This window comes from Pelecanus crispus, chromosome 21 (assembly GCF_030463565.1).
Source record: "Pelecanus crispus isolate bPelCri1 chromosome 21, bPelCri1.pri, whole genome shotgun sequence".
In the NCBI taxonomy this organism is placed as follows: Eukaryota; Metazoa; Chordata; class Aves; order Pelecaniformes; family Pelecanidae; genus Pelecanus; species Pelecanus crispus.
In genome coordinates this window covers 5694093-5712881 of record NC_134663.1, presented here as the reverse complement: position 1 = coordinate 5712881, position 18789 = coordinate 5694093, and the positions used below count along the sequence as shown (strand labels likewise).

The 18789-nt window shown below is 42.4% G+C and overlaps 1 protein-coding gene across 1 annotated transcript; it reads left to right on the top strand.

Moving 5' to 3' along the window:
* Nucleotides 1-7833: 7833 nt before the first annotated feature.
* BMP10 (bone morphogenetic protein 10) lies at nt 7834-12732 on the top strand. The gene is made up of 2 exons (XM_009482125.2): nt 7834-8167; nt 11789-12732. Exons 1-2 carry the CDS (start codon nt 7834-7836, stop codon nt 12730-12732), a joined length of 1278 nt encoding a protein of 425 aa, XP_009480400.1.
* Nucleotides 12733-18789: the final 6057 nt, after the last annotated feature.

Here is an 18789-nt window from a genome sequence, read left to right as displayed (position 1 = left end):
TTTAGTAATTGTTCCCAAGAACTTTGTTCTTCTAGGGCTGTGGGAGTGTTTAAATGGAGTTCTCATTAAGGAAAAGAATGGTATTCCTCAAACAGCCCACTTGGACGTAGCTGACAAAGAAAGAGGAACAATTTTGGAGATTTCTGTAAAGTTTTGTTCAGGAGTCTTGGTTTTGTCAGTGTCACTGAAGCTGCTCAGAGTTGCCTGCAGTTTTAATACCCACATGAATATTAAAGCTCCATCAAATAACTAGATGATGAGAGAAGGAATTTCAAAAATGTAAAATTAAAACTTGACCTTTTTCTGTTAAACTGTTCTGTGAAGCAAGTATGATAAGAAGCCTGCAGGGTCAAAACTCCTGGTATTAAACAGCGTGCCTACTCTGCTGTTCACGAGCACTGCAGTACAATCGCTTTCTGTGTGAAGGTCTCAAATAGTAATTGATTTATTTTTGACTGTGTCTCACCAGGTTTGAATTGTCAGACTGAATTAATAAATTGTTTGACCTTTAAGGGTACTAAATTTTAAATGATCTTTTAATATTAGTTAGGGCCTCCATCTGCATGGAGGCATATACCAATATAATGGGAGTGGAGACAAATCAGTAGATTTCTTGAGACATCTCCCATCCCATGAATGATATAAGCAAATATTTAGCTTACTGCTCCTGGAAGTACTTGTGCTAAATGTAAGTATTTTGATTGCCTGTGTTAGTTCATTTTGAGGCATAGCAAGGAAAAAAGGTTAAATGCTGTAGAATATACAGAAGCAGATGCAAAAGCAAGGGCGTGATTCGCCTTTCTCGTGTAAGGATCTAAGAATTTCCTGTGTATCATTCTCTGACTGCAGGACTGAGCTAGGTACTTGAGTGTGTGCTAGAAATTTCCCGATTAAATACAAAGCCAACCCAATCGCACTAGAAAATGGTAGCTCTTCCCAATAACTGCTTGGGGAATGAGCACAGAGGGAGCTGGGACTCACAGTAACAATGAGGCTGTGAGTTTGCAGTGAATGTGCTGCACATGACTGACAGGACACTGACGGGAAGGCAATGTCCAGCTATTTCCAGCTCCTTTCTTTCTGTTTCAGTTGCTCGGGCTTTGCGCTGTCTTGAAAAATCTCTGCTTATCGTTATTTATCCGAACTGCCGCATGGCCAATGATCGGCAGCTGAGACCAGGTTGCACTAGCACAAGTGCACGCTGATGGACTCCCTTCTAGAGCCTGGAGCTCTTGCCACCTCAGCAGGAAAAAAGGAGAGAGGAAAGGGAACTGACAGTAGTAGTGCAGGTAGTTTGGGTGCCCTGCTCGTTAGTATGTCCCCCATCCTTTCCACTTGCCTGGAAATAGCTGATGAAGAAGAGGTGCCGCTGGCTTCCCATATAAAGCTATTGATGCGCATTTCAGTGTTGTCTCTGGGTCAGGAGGAGGTTGTGTTATACAGTTTAGGTAGTTCCCTGCCTTTGTGGCTGCACTTTCCTTCTCCCTGTTTTGCTTTTGTGAGTCATGCTGGTTGTAATGCATTGCTACACTTCTCTCTCCACACTCTTTCACTAAATACTATTTTTTCATTTTCCAGTGACATCTGAAATCAGAATACAGAGCTGCTGGGAACAGCCCATTTATGGAAAGGAAATGCAGAGCAGCCATGAACCGAGGCATACAGGAATAAGGACTTAGGCAGATGCAGGAATGGAAACTAATTTTAGTTATTCCATTGCAAGCTCATCACACTGTCAGTGTCACACTCTTCTTTATCTCCCGTATCACATCCAGCAGTTACCTCATGCCACAGCTATCTCCTGACAGAGACTGTTGTGGGGCATTTTCTTAATAATTTCATCCCTGTATTTTGGAAAACTTCAAATCACATGCTGTGATGGTTGCTAGAGCGCATCACTCCCCTACTTCCCTGAAATGGCATAATCGCCTGTGGCGCCCTGATTAGAGAGCAGCCTTGAACTGAAATCCCTGTGTTTACACAGCTTTTGAAAAGGATTTCATGTTTGCCCAGTATGAATTTTAAAAATTTCTCAACAAGATATCTTGCTGTTGATTGAGTCTGAACATTGAGATTTGATCCAAGTCCTGTGATAGATGTCTTACACCTTCTCACACTGTGCAGTGGAAAAATGTGTGGGTTTTCTTCAGACTGATCTGAGTGGTTTTGAGGGCTGATTAAGGTCACCAAAAGCACTGCTGTTCTTCCATTAAAACACACCTTTTTCTTCTTTATTAACACTCTGTTACTTGTGGGCAAAAGAAGTCATGTGGCTGAGAATGGTGGCTCTCTGTGTTGTATAGAAAAGACTGTCAGGCTTGACTTTTTTTTTTTCCTCTAAGGTTTTAGCACAGAAACACAAGTTCCCTTGTACTATAATGCAAATCCTTTGCAGGAGCAGGAGGGGATAGGATATTTTCTTGTGGTGAAGCAGGACGTTGCATTTTGAGCTCTGGAAATTGAGGCACGATTGCTGGCTCTGCTATCGCCTCTGCTACCTTGGGCAAGTTGTTTGATAAATTTTCTTCTATGAAACAGGAATGCTTTCCTTTGTTACCCTGTGTGTCTCTTTACAGCGTACGTGCTTGGGGGACTGGATTTGTTATCTATTGCACAAGCAAGTGTCTAACTGTGCCGCTGACAAATAAGCATAAAACTTAAATGAAAAATGTAAAGCTCTTTGAGATCACAGGATACTGGAAATATTGGATGCTTGTTACATTTCCTATCTTACCTGCCCTAAATATGGGGATTTGGAATTGAGGTTTTAAGATCTATAAGAAATGTCCCCAAAAGCCTGTAGTGGATGGGAGTCCTTCCCTTGTGAAATCTGAAATGAAATGCTCTTATCTCCACATTCCAGCCACAGTTTTACCTGTGATATTTATATTCATATATGAAGCAGGACAGGCAAAATTTTTTTGAAAAAATTTCTGAATATTTTTTCATCAAATCTCTCTTCAAATATTCCTCCTCCCTCCCCTCCCCCCCAAAAGAGGAACTCTAAGGAATGTCTGCTTTTCAGTAATGCTTCTGTACCAAGCAAGTTGTTCTTAAACCAAGAACAATTCTGTTTTCCTCTACTGAAACCTTAATCTCTTTGGGTTTGCTTGATGGTGTTTTCTGAGAGACTCTTTCAATAGAATCCATTAAAAACAATCAGAGAAAAGAGGGGGGGGGGGGGGGGAGAGTAGAAAAAAGGAAACATTTTTTCAAGTTTAAAAAAAAAGCCTAATATTTAATAAAAATCTAATTTTAAAATCTTAATTAAAATCATTAAGGTATGGACTACTGAACCAAAATTCACCTGAGTTTACACATGGAGAAATTATATGTGACATTATAACTAACCAACAAACTTTTTTTTTATTCACTGAGGAACTGTTCATGTCCAGAAAGCCCAGGACACATAAGCAAACGTTAATCACTTTCTCCTGGGAAAGGTTCCATATCCTAATCTGCTCTGAGTGTGTTAGTGAAAGCAGGTGTCCCTCTGTTCCAAAAAACAGGCTAAGGAAGGGTGAGGATGCTTAAAAAACACTTCACATTCTTTTTCCCCACTTCCTCTTACCCAGAGGAGCATCACACCCTTTCGATCTTGTATATCGTCGACCTTGACACTTCGTAAAGTCCCGCTTCACTTTCTAGCCTTTCAGCGCTGAGCTTGCTTCACACATTCCTGCTCAAACCCGTGCTCTTCTGCTGCCTCTTGACAGAAGAAGCCGTGGAGGCATCGGCTTGGAGGAAATTGTGGGGTGTCTGAGATTAGAGTCTATTTTGGAGCCCCACAATCTTCAGGACTGACCCTTTCGACAACTGGGCTGTTCCCAGGAGCTGCTGCATAGCCTTGGCTGCCGCGGTGCCAACTGCACTCGCGTCACGCCCGATCTGCTTAGCGCTGTGAGTAGGAAAGGCCTCCCTTTGCTCCCTGGGCTGATTTTCCCCTTCAGTTCTTACCATGGGCATAAGAACGGAGAGTGTCCAACCTATCGTGCCACCTCCGCCAGAAGCCAGCTCTGACAGGAAGGGTGAAACAATAAACAGGGCTGTATACAAGCTGAATGTTCTTCCCTCACGCTGCCAGGTTCAGTGCAGAGGCCTAGGTTTTCATTAGCTACATTTTCCCTGTACAACTGCAAATTCACTGGGGAAATGAATGCAAACTTCCTAGGAGTGAGGGCCAAGAGACCTTTCTATAACTCTGCCTGCTTGACGCACCATTAATGAAATGGGGTCACTGTTTATGCTACAGATTTAATAATAATTGAACGGTGATGCTTATTAATGTTCCCTCTCCAGCTACCTCAGTTAATCTATTTAGCATAGATTTTTTTCTGAGGGCAATTACCTTTCCAGGTTACTTACTGTGCGTATAAATTGCAGTGCATGTGAAAAAAAGGCCAAACCTCTTCATTTCAATGACATGAAATAAAGCCCTTCTGTTAAACAATTTAATTCAGAAAAAGAAAAAAAGCATGTGTTAAATTCATCAGCCTGCAACCTAAGGAAACAGGAAGCTGCTTTATATCAGATGTACTCTGTGGGTATTCCTCATCTGGCAAATCCCCAGCAGGGTCTAAATTGAGTAAGTTTAGAAACTCAGCAAAAGCTGGTTTGTATATAACACAGCAGGCTGCGTTGCCCTTCAGTATGCTATTGTTCAAAGAGTTATCAAAATGAGAGCGGAAATGCAAAGGCCGTTGGAATTTCTGAGCAGTAATGGTGTTCCTAATGAGCCACTGAATCAAGATGACATATTTGTGGGTTAGTAAATTTATGTCAGATCACTGTGTGCACACTACTTTTCATTTTACATACTTATATCTGCAGGGTGTGAAATTACAGATTCATAGAAAATATGTCTGGACTTAGCAGGGCTTAGAGGGGTCACTAGCCCAGCCTCTGCTCCAAGGCAGCATCAGTGCTGCTTATGTCACTGCTGGAGCAGCTAAAGGAACGCTGTTCAGTTTTGTCACCCAGTGAACCAGAGTTGCACAGCAGACTAAGTTTTAATTCATAGTAAAGTGGAGTGAACCTAGAAGAGCTCCTCTGGTTCTAGAATTGTTAATATGGATTAATAGAGTAACAGAAAGAATTTCACTCAATGTCTGATGAAGGGCCAGGTGCAGTCTTCAAAATAGCCAGTGTGTCAGTAGCAAGAGAGGAGACTCAGCCAAAAACCTCGGAGCCATAAAAATGCTGAAGAAATCTTTTTAAATTCAAAATCTTCAGCTCTAAATCTCATAGAAAACCCATGTAATACCAGAGGTCCTGGTGCTTACAAGCTCTGCAAGGTGTATCTGCGTGCTGTTGCCTGTGCAGTCGAGCCATTATTTGTACTTGTCTGAGAAGGAAAACCCAATATGAGCAAGGACTGAGGATAAGGCTATACGCTGTGAAGTGCTGAGAAGGTTCAGCACCTGCTGCCGTCAAGCAAGCAGTAGCTCTACAATGTGCTTATCTCCTTCATGTAACAATATGTGCATTTATATGTATGAAATCAGTACATTTCTGAAATTAATATTTAAACATAAAAAAATGAAACCACTTCTCTAGGTATTGATGGTCTCATGACAAATCAGTAGACTTGCACAGCTGGCTGTGACAAGCCATTCTGAAGATTTTCCTTTACAGTAGCCAGTATTGTGCTGCATGAGAAAGTTAAGGCTAAGTTTCTTCTCATGGTTTTTAATGTTAATCTCACTTCCCATGGCAGTAAGGACCTTAGTTCAGCATAGTCAGGTGATGAATCACCAATTAAAAGAAGATTGTGCTTTTCTTTTAAAGTTAATTAAAAGAAGTGACCTGAACTCAGCTCCAAAATTCCCCAAAATTTTCTGTGTTTAGTTCTGGAAAGCCACGATATTCAGAGATGAGCCTTTGACAAGGCTGTGGGGAATTTATAGATAAACTTGCAGAGATAACCATGAACTCCACAATGAGATCTAAATTAATCTTCCTAAGCTCAAATAGTTACTTCTAATGTAGTGTAGCAATAACAGGGACCTTGATAATGTACTTAGCTTTTATCGTCAAGTTCCCCATCTTTAGAAGAAGAAGAAAAGTTGAATAAAATGAGGTTAAAAGACCATGCTAAGCTCTGGCTCCATGACATCAATACTGCACATGATTTTCACAAAATACTGATATTTATGAAAAAAAATAGAGGATGAATTTAAAACAGGCACGGCTTGACTATGGTTCTAATTAAGTTAGCTGGAGTTGTGGCCATTTGTGCCAGTGATAGATTTGGGCTATTGGAGAAAGAAGAAAGTTGCAGAGATAGGCTAGCAAATCAATGGATGAGTCCGGAAAACTCAGCAGATCAGTGGTGGTTTAGTCTTTGGGTCAAGTTCTTCGTGCTTGCAAGGAGAAACTCTGCAGCGTGAGAAGAAATGCCGCTTTATCTTGCGTGCTGAACCACTCGGCATAGGAGCTGAGCTCTGGCCCTGTTGCCAAAACAAAGGCACTTTGAAACAAATCTCTGAAGATCAAGGAGATTTGAGTGGACAATGTTATATAAGTACTAAACCAATTTTTGCATGCACAATGCTCGCATTCTGTTGAAATTTGCACAAAGGGCCACTAAATAATTTTAGCGCATCTTTTTGGCCAAGTCATTTCCATATTGGAAATGTTGTGCCTCTGAGCTATTTGAATTGATGTGAAGGTGAAGCAGTCTCTTGCCCTTTGTGCGTTTTCAATAATTCTTAGCCAGCCTTTGGTAGTGCTGTAACTAAATCAAGAATAACTGTAACCTGCCAAGTCACACATGTAAGATAAAGAAGGAAGGAAAGATTTTCTGAACCATTTGCATATATTCCAGTCCTCTCTGTCTCTGGCACGCAGCACTGAGTGCTAGCATTCAACTAGTATTAATATTCAGATTGGGAAAGAGTGGTTTATATAGTGACAATAAGCACTGGAGAAAAAAAAAAATTCCTTTATCACAAACTGTGTGGTGTCAATGCAGGTGCATGGTGCCTGCACAAAAAAGAAAAATCGAGGCTCAGCTTTACAGTCCACGCTCTCTGGCTTGCATTCGATCTGTCTTCAAAGCACTCTTTCCAGCAGAGCCCTTGCGAAGCACGGCTTTATAGTTGCAATGTGAGAAATTCTCCTCTCTCATCTTGAGCTCATCTGTTCCTCTGCATTCAGGGCCTTGTGACTTCAGTATTGTGGTGGTACGTAGAGCTCTTCTCCCGTGCTGTGCGCTGTACAAGCACAGAATGATGGACCTTTTTCCAAAGAAGTTATTTTGTAAGTGTGATGTAAAGACTTAGCTCTAAAATAGTTTTGAAAAGGGCAGAGTTGTTACCTTAAGGGAGCTATTCTTTGCCCTTGGTGCAAAACCGTTAGGTTTGGATAGAGGCTCTGTAGAATTTACGTGTTAGCTTGAAATCTGTGTGGATGAAATTTGTTCACGCATGGCAAAGGAAGTCAGCTACCAGGAGGCAGAAAGAAAGGGCAGTTCCTCTCTGAGGAGAAACTTGTCCTATCTCCGAGTGTCCTAGCGCAGAATGTTTACAAAACGCTCATTAAGGGAAAGGGGATTGCGAGATAGCAACAAATCTGGTGAACAGCTTACACTACACGAGATAAGAGAGGCAAGGCGACCATAGAAGAGAGCAAGCCATATCCAATTACTGAGACCTGGTTTTGGGGAGGGGGAAGGGGAGACAGACAGGACGGATCACAAGTTTCAAGACAAGAGCTTCCAAACTTGTCATCTCTCTGTGACACAAGCCGCGTACAACCCAGGGGATAAAACCGCCACTTAGCCCACACGAGAGCTAGAGCTTGTTGAGTGCGGTTGGAGGCTCGAGCAAAGTCATGGATTCCGTAGTCTTCCAGCTGTGGGCTCTTCTCTGTCTCTTGGTTCACCTAGCCGCTTGCAGTCCTATCCTGAGCTTGGAGCACTCTTCCTTGGAGGAAGATGTGCCTCTTTTCGACGAGATTCTCTCCGAGCAAGATGGCGTTGATTTCAACACGCTGCTTCAGAATATGAAAAATGAGTTTTTGAAGACGTTGAACCTCTCTGACATTCCCCTGCATGAAACGGCCAAGGTGGATCCGCCAGAGTACATGCTAGAGCTGTACAACAGGTTTGCCACTGATAGGACATCTATGCCATCCGCAAATATTATTAGGAGCTTTAAAAATGAAGGTAAGATATGTGCATCTCCAGGAGAAGTAAATAGAAATGAGCATCTTTATAGTCAGTGTGAAATGTATTTACCAGGCATGGAGCATAAAGCACACTAGGGAAAAATAGGCCTTTAAGTGAGGATGACGTTGGAAATAGGCAGCTAATGCTCCATGTACCAGGGTTACCCAGATCCCACTTCTTGTGAGATAGATCCTCATCCTTTGCTTTCAAGACTGTAAGATTTTGGGGGAAGATGTTTCTTTAATGTTTGGGTAGCACCAAATATAATTTAAGGTGCATCATTTTCATTATCCCCATAATGATGCACATTATTTGCAATTGCCTGATTGTTTTTTCAAATGGATACTTTAAGTAATATTTGAAAATAAGGCAAGGAATGTTTTTACACACTGTTCAAAGGTGCAATATTTGCCTATTATGAGCTTAACCAAATACAGCTTTCTGTTAATATCCTCTTGCTATTGATCCTCGTGGGATTTGTAACGTTTTCTTCCTTTGGCATCTGAGCATAGTCCAGCAAATACATAGAAATATGTGAAGCAGAGTTTTGGATAACCCTTAGGTTCTGCTTTGGAGGACTAGAATATTTCCTATTTAAAAAAACAAAGCAAACAAAAAGCTGAAGAAGCCTAATTGTGGCCATAGGTAGTTTCCCTATATGTTTCTGCTTCAGCATTTCCTCTCAGTTCAACAAGGACAAGATAATGTTTCAGTGCTAACGTTCAACAGTTTGTCAATACCTATTTGTACCAATACAGGTTTTATGTTAAGAACTGTTTTCAGCTCATCGTTTCCAAATACCGATTACTCCACTTGGCAAATACAAGGGCTTTGATTCATTTTAAATACTCAGGGGTACGTGCAACTATTCAAACTGCCGTGGGGCTTCTCTCATCCTTTGTTAGTCTAATTAATGAAGTATAGAAGTCATCATTGCTTTTTTCTAAGATTTACTATTTCGAAATGATGAACTATAAGGAGAGGCTATGTGCAAGTCATTTTCGTTTTGCAACGCAGTAAGATGCAAGAAGAGAATCCAAAAGCTCTGTTCTGCTCTGTCCTTCCGCCAGGCCGGTGCACTCTTTACCAGCAATGTGTTTCTGGTTTGAAGAGGTGCTATATTGTCATTTAAATCTTTATGTATACTTTTCTCCAGCATGGAGAAATTTATTGAAGGGTTGGTGGCAAACCAGTTACACCCACTGGTGAACAGTTACTCCTCTGAACAGCCATGCCTGTCACTGCTCATCAGCATAAATGCAGACATATGCAGGAATGCGTGTTGTTCTTTTCTCATTTTGTGCTATTCAGAAAAAATTAACGGGATAAAAATTGCCAAGTACAGTATGCTAAAGAATAAAATATAGTATGGTTTAGTGACATAAATGTGAAATCATTCCACTAGCAAAACCAAAATTCTTTCAGGTTTGCATCATTGCAAACGGTACAGACTGACCTTTGCCAGTAATACGTGTAGCAGTTTGCAGTTCCGTGCCTTTCTGTAACCATGACGTTGATGCCTATTTCATCACTGCAGAAGTTGTGCACCTGATGGAGTAAACTTGGCTTAACTTTCTGTCATTTCAGTATTTCTCTCTCCTCTTCCAATCCGAAACAGCAAGATGAGAAAGTGAGACTGCTGATGTTAAGACAGCTTCGTAAACGCATGCAGTTAGAGGGACTATGAGATTAATGTTTGTCGTGTCTTGAAAGTCTGTGTAACTAAGAACCATCCATTTCATGCTAACAAGCTCTTTTGATGAGGAATTAATTACTTGCAATGATCAGGACAGCAGAAAGAGATCATACCATGGAATTTTTTTGTTCACCTGCCTAGAGAAAATTGGCAGTAATGGTAGTTTCATTATTATCCATTAAATCCTTTATTAAATTTGTTATAAGAATGTTGTAGAAGTATAACGTGCTGCATGGCTGGAAGTAGCTCTGTTTTGACCCATGGACCATAACGTCTCCATTGTAAGTGGGACTGTAATCAGTTCTTAAAATTTGAATAAAGGCCTTAAGGGAAACTTTTCTTTTGCTACGAATTCTAGATCTCCCTTCCTGACTCTCCTAAGGGTGTACTGGTAACAGTAGGAGATATTTCACCCTGTGGACTTTCTAGCAAAAGAGCAGACTCACATCCTGACTTGGAAATCAACACTTCTCATGCCCTGCTAGTGCTCACCCGTCTTCTTACATATGGCGTGGCCTTCCCCTACCTCCTGGTGAATTACTTGTGCTCCTCTTCTGCATGGTCAGGTGGCATTTCTCCACCCTGTCATTCTGTGTAATCACTGCAGACTTGCTTCAGCATATCAAGGTCTAGGAAATCCCAAAGGTTGCTTCTAGTATGGAGATTATAGCTAAGCTTGAATAGCATTGTCTTTCAGCTCATGGTTTGCTCGTACCCTGCCGCTGTGCAGAGCATATTCAGCTTCTGCCTTTATCAATTGACAGGTGGGGAAATGCAAGCAGAATCACCCCTCATTTTTTTTATTTATGAACAGATGAAAGTGCAACATGGAAGAAAAGAGAAAAAGGCAGGTGCCTCAAAACCTCAACACTGAAATTAAGTAGGACAAGTCACATGCTTAAGTGCACTGATGGAGCATGGCCAATATTTGCAGCTTTATCAGTGTCATTTTTCTACAAACTTATCAAAATTGGAGAAGTCAGAGATGAAGATAGTAATAGGTCGCAAGTAGTTTGCCTTTGCAGAAATGTTACCCATAGTCTTTGTGTCCTAATCTGTCTCTTCTGAGTTACAAGTAGCCAGCACGGTAATTCAGCAATAAATACAGAATCATTAGCTAAGATTCCTGCATCGTGTGAAGAAATGCATATTGCCTATGTATAAACAAACAATGCAGATAGGACAGCCAGCCTGACTGACAAGCAGATATTATGTACTTATTAACGAAAGCTGCCAAAAGTGCCTGGCTGAGTACAGCTGTTTGCTCACTTGAAGCCCACTGAGTCTGTGGCAGGATTTCTCTTGACTGGTGGTTCACACTGGATGTTCACCACCTGCTCTTCCTAACCAGGAGCCTTTACATCTTCTGAAGCAACTTTTCCTCCCTTAGTGCTTGGCCCCTTCAGTTTCTGAGGGATGTTTCAGCAGGAGGGAATACTTGCTAGTACAGAAACGCTAAGCAGGCACAGATACAGCCTGCTGTTCTTGCATATGCAGGTTACATGTCACCCATCCCATGTTCACTCCAGTACCATATCCTTCTTCCATCCCTATCCTACACTGATCAGTGTTCTTCCTTGTTTATTAAATAGCTGCTGTGCAGCAACCTAGAAGTGATTTGTAGTTCAGTATGAGGCAACACATTTTTAATATGTAATCCTTCCAGGTGACAAGGAAGTCCCTGGAAGATATGGGGATAGAAGGAGAATCTATAAATCCAGGTTTATGGTCTTTAGCATCCTTAGTCATCTAAAATAAAGTTGGCCTTTTTTCCAAGTATGGGTTTGGAAAATAATGAAAAAACACTCTCCTGGAACTGTTTGACTGAAACCAAGCAATGCAAAACATGTCAGATGAACTTCAGTGCATGTGTTTCTGGATGTATTGACCCTTCTAAAATATTTGATCTTTGTCATTTCCAGACTTGGCTTCCCACCCTATTGGTGTTACAGGAATTCGGAAATACCCTCTTCTATTCAATGTTTCCATCCCTCACCATGAAGAAATCACCATGGCAGAGCTGAGGCTCTACACCTTGGTGGAGCGGGACCAAATGCTCTATGATGGGCTTGACCGGAAGGTCACCATTTTTGAAGTGCTGGAAAATGACCATATGGGGGTCGGAGAAGAGAGAAAGACAGTGGCACTGGCATCCAGGCAGATCTATGGCACAAGCAGCGAGTGGGAGAGCTTCGAGGTCACCGAAGCCATCAGGCGTTGGCGAAGGGCAGGGCTGACCACCCACCGGCTGGAAGTTCATATAGAGAGCAGGGAAGGGGAGGAGCAGAACGGAGAGGGGAAGCTCGATATCGACATCAACTCTGAGGCTAAGCATGTCCCCCTGTTGATTGTGTTCTCTGATGACCAAAGCAATGACAAAAAAGAGGAGAAGCAAGAGCTGAACGAAATGATAGACCACGAGCAGCTCCTGGACTTGGAGAACCTGGAAGTTGGCAATTTCCATGGCCAGCCTGGTGAGGAGGCACTGCTCCAGATGCGCTCCAACATCATTTACGACTCTACTGCCCGAATCCGGAGGAATGCAAAAGGCAACTACTGTAAAAAGACTCCACTCTACATAGATTTCAAGGAGATTGGCTGGGATTCCTGGATCATTGCCCCAGCAGGATATGAAGCTTACGAGTGCCATGGAGTGTGCGCCTACCCCTTAACAGAGCACGTCACACCGACAAAACATGCCATTGTCCAGACTTTGGTTCACCTGAAGAATCCCCAGAAAGCCTCCAAGGCCTGCTGCGTGCCCACCAAACTCGATCCCATCTCTATTCTCTACTTAGATGCAGGGGTGGTCACCTACAAGTTCAAATACGAAGGCATGGTGGTATCAGAGTGTGGCTGCAGATAGTAGCAGGGAACGCATGCGCAGGGGGGTGCACAGGGGAAGTATTTAATGAGTCAGTCTGTAAATTTGTACATTTCAGATTTCCTATTTAATAAGGTTATTTAATGAGGCATGTACAGATAATTGTATGTTTCCTGTTACGGGGAATGGGCAAGTCGTACGACCGTAGGGAATGTATATTTTGTTCCATTGCTTGCTTCTTGCTGTTCTTTGCTGTCCAAATTATGACTGAGTCTCTCTTCCTATCGGGGCGTAGAGCAGATCACTGGATTGTTTGGGAGGGCTCTTTGTGCCAAAGGGGCACATTCAAATTCACAGAAATAAAGGCATATTTTTTTACTTTATGAATGTTGATTGGCATCTGTAGGGATTTCCAGAGCTAGTAAAGATAGGTGAACTATGGGCAATACACACCTAGATTGTTTAGTTTTGTGTAAAATCTTTATAAAGATCTTTACATGCTCAGATTTTTTTTTTTTAATTTTTCTCTGTAGATCTTAAGTCCCAATAATTGTCAAGCTCCTAAATCACTGAGGCACCACAAGGTGTTACACTTTTTTCCTTTTTTCTTAATCCTTTCTTTAATCTTCCCCTGTCTCCGTTAAAGGTAACTGGCAGGGATGATTTGGCATCCGGAGCGGAAGGGAATCACTCCCTTTCCCATCTTTGTTAGTAAAGCAGTGGGCCCAGGAGCAATGCCAGGCTTGTGCAATGCTCTGACGTGCAGTGGCAAGAAATTCCCCCTGTGCATGTTCATGACAAAAGCACCCTGTGTAAAGCAACGCTGGCTTTGTTGCGTTAGCCATGTGTTGTCTCTCAAGGGCCAGAGCTTTAGGTGGCAGAAATAAGCTCAGTAAATTTCCTGAATCCTTGAAATTGTACCGGTTTATACCAGCTAAGAAACTAGTCCCCCTCCCCAGTCCAGTAAATCACATACAATACAGCTACGTAATCCAATTCAAATGGCCAAGTAGTATTGCATTTAGTCTGCATAGAGCTAGACAGAAAAGGAAACCCCTTCGTGCCAGCTAGATAGAGAGGATCTTTCCTTTATGTATGTGCTGAAGTTGTCAATTCATAAAGATCTTGCCCCCCCACTTAAACTATATATGATGGAGTCACATGCCATGTTTCCGCCACTCTTCTGCAACAAATCGTGGTGATAAGAAGGTGTCGGAGCTGAGAAACAATAGACCTGTCACTTTATTTATACTAAGCTGCAAATTTGTCAGATTCTTGGGAAAGTGTAAGTGACGTTAACTCTTTTAGCCTGTACCAGAGCCTACTGTACTGTCCCTGCATCTGTTTTACACTTTTAAGGGAAAGTTATCTTCCCTGCAAATGATAAGGGTCTTTGAAAGAATCACTCTAACACTTCATGGGAATGAACACAAAAGACTTTATCATGCACCAACTAAAACCAGTTTCACCTATTTTCACACATACTCTTCTGTGCTTCCCATAATTTATTGACCTATTTATTGACTGCCTGCCTTTGTAATATAATGTAGAATACAGAATGTTTTATTTTTGTGCTTGTGTGTAATCCCACTTGGATAAAACCTTGTACCGATCCTGTTTTACATGGAATCTCTCTGTTGAGTTGTGCTGCACGCAGATTGGGGTTGCTGATTTTTTTTCTCTCCTCGATAGTTGTAAATACCACACACCACAGTTACCTCCCTTGCTTATGGAACTGTTCACTCACTGTGGCGATTTAAATAGCATTCTGGAGCACGTATGGTCTTGTCCAGTGTATAACTACTCTTGCAGGGGTATCGTTGCTTTAAGTGCTCAGCCGTGTAGCTTATTGTAGAGTTATGCTGTCTCCATTCGTGGCGCATGTTTCCAGATAGTGGGCTATGCCGTGGGGCTATATTGCTTTATGCCTGCTACGGATCTCACCCTGCGAGTGACTGACGCCGCTCACGGACCTTTCCCCTGAGCTACACTGCAATCTTAGTCTGTGGTTAATGGCACGTTAAAAGAATTCGTAAGAGGTGTGATATTCTGCTCTGCTGACATGAACTGTAGCAGCCAACGGTTGAAGTGTGACCGCACAGATCCTTTCAAAACTATCCACAATTCTTATGAAGCCATTTGCCAAGACAAACCATTCACCTTGTTAGGAGTGATAATCCAGCATTAGGGAGATAATCCGACATTTGCTTTTATCATCTCTTTTCTGCGACTGTTCCCGTGGCAGTGATCTGACCAGCGTGCTTTTGGCACCACTGTCCTTTACTAAACAGAACCAACATTTCTGAACAGCATGTAGGAGGACCTGTGCCTTAAAAATAATAAGTATCCACTGTAATCGCCCATAATCACTATACCATGTAGCAAAGCAGAGTGGCTGCTTTCGCGCTCTCTTATTGCCAGAGGTTTGTTGTAGTAGAGCAGATAGTATACAGTGTATTACAGTACAATACAAACATGGGTAGGCCTGTAATTTTATCAGCTAGTAAATCTGCATGTGTGAATTTTTACAAGATCAGTAAAAATATTAATGATAGCTTTTTAGAATTAGGGCCAGCCAGTCTTTTGATATTAATAACTTTTCTTTATAAAGAAACAAGGACTGTATTGCTGATTGAAGAGGATTTTAGCCAGAGTTTGCGGTGAAAAACCATAACGCGAGAGATGTATCCTATTGTGCTATTTTGGGAGAAAACTGAGCATCTCTTGAATCCTTCAGCTGCACCTATGCTGTTTATAACCTGACGTTAGAACTATTGAGAATGGTTTTTCATTTATTAATGTGTGTCTGTTAGAATTGCATGCCTGTTTTATGAGCAAAACCTTACATAGCTTTTACCTTACCTTTGAATATAATTATGCAAAGACATTTGCTGGGTGTTCATGCAGTTAGATGGCAGAGATAAGGCAAAACAGCACCAAAAAAAAAAAATGGGGGCAGCTGTTTCATAAAGAGCTTTCCCTAAGTAGCAAATTAAGGTTGTTTCTGCAAATTTAGAAGTGCTTGGCTTTAAATACACCTGTCCATATAGATACAACACTCACAAATAATATGGTGAGTACATGACAAGAGCCAGTGCTACCAAGCTCTAAGTGCTGGTAATGTCAGCAGCAAGTCCCTGAAAAAATATTCCACTGCATGTTTTCATTTTCTTTGTTTCTTTACTCCTTCCTTCCTTCCTTCCTTCCATCCATCCATCCATCCACATTACTACTTTGACTTTTTCTGTTTCTAAAAGAATTTATTTTTCACATTAAATAGTAGTGTGCATTGATTTTGCTTTCATTTCTGATGTATTTTGTATCAACATGCTAGCAGATGCTTGACTTAAAAGCACGAACCAATTTTATGGCTTCAGTATGCAAATATCTACCCATCCATCCATCCATCTCTGAATTCTTGCATGCAACTAAAGGAGGCAGCAGCCCTGTCTCACTGAAATCATCAATATCAGTTGGATATTTTGCCTTCATCTAACTGAATATGTATAAGAAAGCGTAACCAGATGTGAAGCCCGTTTTTTGGTGGATGCTGTATAAAATACCAGGCAGTGATTGCGGTCTAAATAGACAGGACAGGCAAAGGGGTGGGAGCAGAAACACATGATACAAAGAGAGGAAGAGCCTGGATAACATATCAGTGAGGGAGTTGAGGGAAGAGCTTTGGTCTTGGATTGCTGCTCTTAAATCAACATACACGATGCCTCCAGAAAAGCTTGACCTTCAAGACATCTTACTCGTTTCTTGGCTTTTGAAGAAATCATGACAGCTGTGTCTCCTGTGCAAACACTCAGCACCAATGCCAGATTTCACGAAGCACTTGGAAGTTTGAGGTTCCTTTAAATGACCCATCTCTCTTAGCTCTCTGCACATGGACTAAAATTCCTCAAATAGATTTCTCCCCAAAGCTTTCTTGCATTATCCCTTTCTCGGGTGTGATCCCCAGAGTCCAGGCTCACTCTGCAGCGCCCTGCGTAGCTGGTTGAAGGTACAGATTCCTGGCTTTTTAAGCGTTAAAGCTTGACAGCTCAGCATGGCTTTTCCTGCCACCGCTGCCCCAGCCCTGCCAGCCCCCTTGCTCTGTTTGGGGCGGTCTGTGGAGCCTGGGCAGGAGGGGCAGAGCCCCACGCTGTTCTGGCAGGAAAGCAGGGCACCCCCTCTCCCTAGCAGTGCCTGTTTGCTGGATGACAGCAGCCTGGTGCTGGCTGGTGCTGCTCCCATTTGGCGGTGCCCAAATGTCAGTCTTTGGGGAAAAAAAATATTCCTGATTATTGTGGACACATAACCTCTTTCTAAAGCCAGTGGGCCCTGCCAGGTAAGCAGCAACTCTGGAGCTAAACACATGAGGATCAGCCTCCCCAAAACTGAGGTCACTTAGGAAAAAGCATCTCCCAAAGCAACCACCAGCCAAAACCTATGCCCATCCTCTTCTCCCACGCTCCAGCTACTGTGCCCTTCATATACTGCTCAGAGAGCAAAGCAAACCAGAACCTCCAGCAGTCTAGAAATACCAAAGGATCCTGTGTTTTTTAACAGCCACGGGCAGATTGGTGCCTGGCTTACCTACAGCACAATGGGAGAGGTTCAGTTAAATATTTTCTGTGAAACACATTGAGTCAAACACCAGCAAAATCTATAATTTTTTTAGGAAAGAAAAAAAAGGAGGAAGATTTCCTGGCACTTGAACATCTTCTTCAAGCATTTGAAAAACTACAGCCCAGTGTTAATTTAAACTTCCTTATAACCCAGTTCAACATTTGGAGTGCAAACACTGTTAATAAGATGGGAACTGGGGTGGTGGAGGTTTGCTTACTATATTGGGAAACAAAGCCAGAACAAAACTAGCTTGAGATAGAGTTTTTGTTTATACTGCTGACCCATCTGTCTTCATTAATGCGCTATTTACAGGAAAAGTTAAAAAATTAGCTTCTGCTCCTTCTTCAATTGCAACAGCAACAAATAAAGGCTGAATGGTTCATTTGCCCTCGACTAAAAATGGAAATTCTTATCAGCACCCCTTGGAAGAAGAGGTTTATTATATGCAGTGTATTATTGTTGAATATTAGTGCTGGCATTTTGGCCAGAGCTGTGTATTTCTAGCACAGGCAACATCGGGAGTGAAGAGCGGTCAGGGAAGTGCCTATGTCGCAGAAAGCAGAAACTAGCCACAAAATATGCCCCATGCTCATTACTCTAGGCTCTTGCTTCGAAGTCCAAGGGAGAAATAAGGTGGTTTTCCTCCTGTACGGACCCGCACAGGGTAACAGGGTGCGATTTCCCTGGGCGTGAAAAGGGACACGTTTGAGGCTAAGCCTTGACATGGCATAGAAGTCACCCAAGCTGTCTCTGGCACTGACACCGGATAAGGAGAGGCAGTGCGGGGTGATACCCCTTTCTCTTGCCTGTGAGTAAAGGGACAACACATATGCACTTGAATTTCTAGAGTTTAGGTGCCTAAATGAGAACAGATGAAAGCCACCCCAAGCGTGTCTACCCTCAACGTCCTCCAGACAAAATAAGGCAGCTTGGTGACAACCTGTTATTAAGCCAGTTTAGCTGGCAGTGAAGAGCAGCCAGGTCGGGTCACACGTTTAGCTGGCGCAGCTGTAACCCAGAGGACCTGAGTTTATGGCCTAGCACCCCTGGACATTTCCTAATGAAAACAGACTGTCAAGCCTACTGCTGTGCAAATGAGCTTCTTTAAAATCATCTTCTCGGTAAGAAAAAAACCCTAAGTTCTGTACTACAAGCCCACGGAAAAAAGAGACATCCATTAAAAAAAAAAAAACCAAACTCTCTTTCTATAAACCATAAAGCCAATAATTGCAAAAGGGCAGGCAGGTTTATCAGAGTTATCGTCTCATTTGCACATCCCACTACAGGGGCAGTCTTTCAAATAACCCTGGGCACCTTTCGGGAACGAATCTGCTTGCTAGGCATCCTGTCTCGCTCTCCTTCACACCTTCGTCGCGCCCTTGCTCTCCTTCCTCCCTCTGTCGCTCTCCATCCGCTTTCACACAGGCAAGATAGGCTTTTTTGTCAGGCCACGTCTCTGCAAGCCGTTCCCTGAGGAGCGGGACT

What these genes read in the sequence shown, in the direction of transcription:
- BMP10 (XM_009482125.2), top strand. Translation starts at nt 7,834, where the DNA reads ATGGATTCCGTAGTCTTCCAGCTGTGGGCTCTTCTCTGTCTCTTGGTT. An exon ending in TAGGAGCTTTAAAAATGAAG is followed by an intron (nt 8,168 to 11,788) that starts GTAAGATATGTG and finishes TGTCATTTCCAG; the next exon opens with ACTTGGCTTCCCACCCTATT.